The sequence below is a fragment of the Macadamia integrifolia genome, unplaced genomic scaffold, assembly GCF_013358625.1.
Source record: "Macadamia integrifolia cultivar HAES 741 unplaced genomic scaffold, SCU_Mint_v3 scaffold1784, whole genome shotgun sequence".
NCBI lineage: Eukaryota > Viridiplantae > Streptophyta > Magnoliopsida > Proteales > Proteaceae > Macadamia > Macadamia integrifolia.
In genome coordinates this window covers 118600-123403 of record NW_024868350.1, presented here as the reverse complement: position 1 = coordinate 123403, position 4804 = coordinate 118600, and the positions used below count along the sequence as shown (strand labels likewise).

Below are 4804 nucleotides of genomic sequence, written 5' to 3'. Positions count from 1 at the left end.
CATGCCTCAACAAAATAAGCTAATTTTTATTTTCATTATTTTCTTAATTCTATTTGGTCGATGGGTCAACCCAAACCCATAATTAGTTTATTTCAATTACTTTAGGTCCATCTGGTTTTATTGTTGCTTTTAATTTCAACGGAGGAGTTTAATTAGATTGGATGGTTGAGAATGATTAGGGCTTGTATATGTTTTTATTTGCTTATAAAAATGTAATTGGAGAACAATGTAAGGGAGTTGAATTTTTCAAGTAAATTAAATTTTGAGTTTCTCCATTTTATTAAGTTTAGAAAAACTTCTCCATTTGCAAGTCTTCAAGAGCTTAAAGACAAGTCTAGAAGAACTTGTATTGTGTTGGCTGAGTACAACCCACCTTCTATCATTTCTAGAAGAGTACGATAGTCGATTTCACACTTACAGGGTTACGTCAAGTTAGATCACAATCTACTGAAAAAATATCTTAAAAAAAAAAAAAAATGATAGAAGTCTTAAATACCTTTTTTATGTAAAGCAAAGGGGGATCGAATGGGGAAAGGAGCATAAGGTAAGGAGCAAGAGGCTCTAGACAGTGCTCAAGTGTTTAAGGCTTATTCCAGTTGCACTAGCAGTTGAGTGGGGCTTTAATCACACTTTATAAAAGGGTGTACCTAGTAGTACACAAGGTTCCCCCATTGTGGGATCTAGCAAGGACCATAATGTATACATTTGTATCCTCTTTTTGCAGAGAGGTTGTTTCTCAATTTGAACTCGTGATCATTAGATTGTAATAGAGTAATCTTATCATCGCGCCGGGGTCCACCCTTGGTAATCTAACTTTGTATATATTTGAAAATGATAGTGGTTGAATGACACCTCTTCAAGTTTATTTAGAACTTGACATTCCTTATAATTGCCATTTGTTTTATTTTTAAAAGTTTTAAATAAAATTTTTTATAAGTAACATATCGTTATGTCGTTATGAAAATAATGCATAAATATTTAAGTACACACATGAAATGTCATAATACCATGGTTTGTGCCTGCCTGAATGAATATTGATATAAACGAAAATATCGAAAAGAATATTCTCCGAGCTGCAACACGCTATCCAAGCTCGAAGAGAGAACCATTGTTTGCAACTGTGAATAGAATTCAAGTGAGTCCATGACTGCAAGCCACAACGACGATGACAGAGAATGTTACTGCCATCTTTGGCGATCGACCATATGTCAGAAACTTTTTCCTCTTAGAAACAACTAAACACGACATCTCTCTCTCTCTCTCTCTCTCTCTCTCTCAAACAAATCTTTCACTCCCTTCTCAATTCTTGAGGAGTCCTCAACCAATCGGGATAATTAATTATGGACTCTTGATTTTTTTTTTTTTTAGAGGAATCCTTGAATCTGCCCGGTTTTACGATTCAGGCTTAAGTGTAAACCCCGGTTACATGCAATGATAAACCTCGATTACACGCAATTATGGACCCTTGATGTAAATAATAAGGCAAAGAAAAAAAAAAAAAAAAGGAATGCATTCACTGCTCTTCGTAGGGGTGAGCATCCAACATTTGTCCTACTTTCTACCATTACAAGGATGAAGAGATGTACATTTGGATGTTCATCCATACGACCAGGTGATCCTAACAACATTGGTTCCAATCTCCAAAATAAATAGACAATTGAATTAAATACATATCCTATTCATGTATGGATACTGGTTTAATTGGGAAATAGTCTCTTTCTCTCTCTCTAACAAACATATTCTTCTTCAGGTAAATCCCACCCCCTTACCGATCCGTCTTCTTCAAGTCCCTTACATCTCAACTCTCAGTTGAAATGGAGTAATTCAAGTGACAAAAAAAAAAAAAAAAAAAGGCCTTGAAAATCCAGTGAAGAATTGAAACTTCTCTAAGAAATCAATGGCTGAGAATACAAGGGAATATGAAAATACATCGAAAGATATATGATTGAATCTGAAATTTATATTTAACAGATTGTCAATTTATGTGGAATCAATAAGGGGAGTGGAGGATGCAGTCTTAGTGTTTCCTTAATCCCTGCATTCAAATAATGCATTTGTTTTCTATCAACATATGCAATATTCTCTTTGCCTCTTGTGACCCCCCATATTTCCTCTTGAACTTCTTTCATTACTTCTGGATGCTTTAAAATTTTTGCCATCGTCCACTCGAGAAGTATACTTGTGGGATCAGTTCCGGCGCCAAACATATCCTACAGGATAAAAAAGACAATGAAAATAATTAACACAATTTTAGTTTAAACAACAATATTAGGGCATCCTTGGCCCATATAATGGCTTTGATGTTCTCATAGGTGAGATTTTTTTTTTTTTACTTACCAATAGAATTGCTTTGATGTTATCGTTCCAAAGAGAAATTCCAAAGCTCCTGTCTTTTTCAATCTGAAGGAGGATGTCTACTAAGTCAATGTCTGCATCATTATTGTGATAGTCTTTTTTCTTATTTCCAATTCTGTGTTGTTGAATCACAGTATCAAGAAAAACATCTATCTCTACAAAAATTTTCTCCATCCTCTTCTCCAACCCATTTACAAAATTCACCCACCCAAGCCAAGGTATGAAGTCTGTTCTATTAAATGTTCCTAGCAAATTTCCTATTTCCTGGAACATCCATTTAAATCTCGGAGTACAATCCGCTTCTCCATCTATACTTAGCGGTCCTTGGGTTTTAGCCATTAACTGGAGTTTACGGTGAGGCAAAGAACCTAACTGATGTAGGTTTCCTATGATGGGGAGTTCAAAGGGGGAAGGTGGTAGGTTTCGTGCCTTGCTAGTATATATGGAAGACAATACAAAGCTAAGAAGAAAGCTAAGAAGCAACAAAAAGCATCCGGCGAGAAACATCTTGCAATTGTCTTGCACTTTGCCTGCAAAAAAAAAAGGGCATCCAATGTCACAAAAATTATACAGATGACACGGAATGAACCTAAAAAGCAATTCTAACTTGACAAACTAAACAGTCGATAGTCAAATGCTCAGTTTTTCTGCATCATTAAAGAATCACACTCAGATCGCTTCCAGAATTACAAATCAAAAACTTTCAATACAGAGATTCCAATAATAATAATAATAATAATAATAATAATAATAATAATAATTAAGGCCAATCTAAAAACTTAAACTATGACTTTCTTGAAGAATGAAAACCACAGTGAGCATTGAATGTTATAGAAATAATATCAGCAGAAAACAAATACTCACACAGAGAGATATAGAGAGAAATGGAACTTGAAATGCTTGTGGCTGGATATATGCAGAGACGAGAGACGGCTGAGTATGGCAGTAGGTTCCGCAACTGTGTAGATCTCTACTAATGTGCTTCTGAAAAAAAAAAAAAAAAAAAGATGTTATTGATTCTAACGGTGCAATGGAAGCAAGTGCAACAATAAATGAAAAAAAATATATATTATATATAAATAAGAAAATTGCAAATAGGCTGCTGTTTGCTTTGGCGGATATGCCCTCGGACCGTGACAAGTAAATTTTAACATGTGGACGATCAAATGAGTGATCGTCAGAGAGAGAGAGAAGAATAGAGCTCAGAAGTTTCTTAAACTTCAAGAATTTAGGGAACAAACCAGGGAAGTGTTAGAGGTGAGCTTAGCCTGTAGCCGGGTAGGTAACTGTTGTTGTAGTAGTTGCTTCGGCCGGGTAAACTTAGGCTTAGGAAAGGTAGTTTACTTGCTTACTTGTTTTGTTAAGAGTAAGGCAGCTCAGCTGTAGCTAACTTGCTTTCCAAAGGTAGCGCTAGTTAAGTAAGGTTTGCTGCTGCTAAGGTAAACTTGAGCTACGAACTTAGGAAACAAGCCAGCTAGTCGCTTAGCAGAGCTCGTTCTATGACCAACTCTCTCTCTCTCTCTCTCTCTCTCTCTCAAAAAGGCGGTTTGAAACTCGAAAAGGAAGTACTGCTGCCTAACTAAACTCTTGCCACTCCTCCTTCAGGTTCAAAGCCGGAAGGAAGACAACTCTTCTTTCAAGATCTTGCTACCCAAGCGAAACAAAAGTTGAGCTTGAAAGAGCTTCTGAGGAACAGAATTGAGAAAGTGAAAGAGTGAAAGAACTTGCCTGCACAAATTACACAGCCGCTGCTACCGACGCTGGATGGGGTTGGGTATTTGCAGATTCATAACCATGCATATATATAATGTCATCAGCTTTCTCTCACCTGATCTTGGCCATCCAAGACGGTAAGGACACATGTCACCAGATTAGCTCATTTCTTTAAACACATTTTCTTCACTTGTTAGAAAATGATAACATTCACCAAAAAATGAGAAAATATTGATACATGATATAGGGAGAGAGGCTGAATGGGACATCAGAGGAGTCTCTTGGAAACTGTGTTACACTAAACCATTTTAAGAATTCTGCCATGGCTAAGGCTGGAGTGCAAGAGGTAGGTAATGCTCTATGTCTAACTAAAAGAAGCAATGAAAGGCTGTCAGCAACTGAGAAGAGGTGTGAGATGCTTACCACTATGGAGGAGGCTACCTATGTAGAGGTGCTGACCCATGTCATAGCTCTTACCCTTGACTCAGTTTGCAAAGACCAAGGGACTTACTCCAACATAGAAACTGAAGTTTTGCATGGTTTAAAGTTGTCTAACCAAACTCATCAAAATTTGAAAGAGACAGGAATTTTAGAAGGGGTTGATGAGCTGGCTCTTAAGATGGGGAATCCTTTTTTCACTAGAAAGACTCTTAATGCTAAAAAGTGTGGACAGCAAAGAAAACGTAAGAAGAAGCTAGAGATCCAAACTGGTTGGGGTGTGGCTAAATTGAAATTT

The 4804-nt window shown here is 36.7% G+C and overlaps 1 protein-coding gene across 4 annotated transcripts; it reads right to left on the bottom strand.

Annotated features, from left to right (window-relative positions):
* Positions 1 to 1863: 1863 nt before the first annotated feature.
* LOC122064823 (cytochrome P450 71A4-like) lies at positions 1864 to 4130 on the bottom strand. Of its 4 annotated transcripts, none has more exons than XM_042628605.1 (4): positions 3597 to 4130; positions 3220 to 3339; positions 2338 to 2885; positions 1864 to 2210 (listed from the first exon to the last, which is right to left on the bottom strand). In XM_042628605.1, the coding sequence occupies exons 3-4, from the start codon at positions 2860 to 2862 to the stop codon at positions 1965 to 1967; spliced, it is 771 nt and encodes a 256-aa protein (XP_042484539.1). In that variant the 5' UTR covers positions 2863 to 2885; positions 3220 to 3339; positions 3597 to 4130; the 3' UTR covers positions 1864 to 1964. The 4 variants fall into 4 exon arrangements, with proteins under 4 accessions (XP_042484539.1, XP_042484540.1, XP_042484541.1 ...); XM_042628606.1 differs by having other exon boundaries at positions 3708 to 4130; XM_042628607.1 differs by lacking the exon at positions 3220 to 3339.
* Between the last annotated feature and the right edge of the window lie 674 nt (positions 4131 to 4804).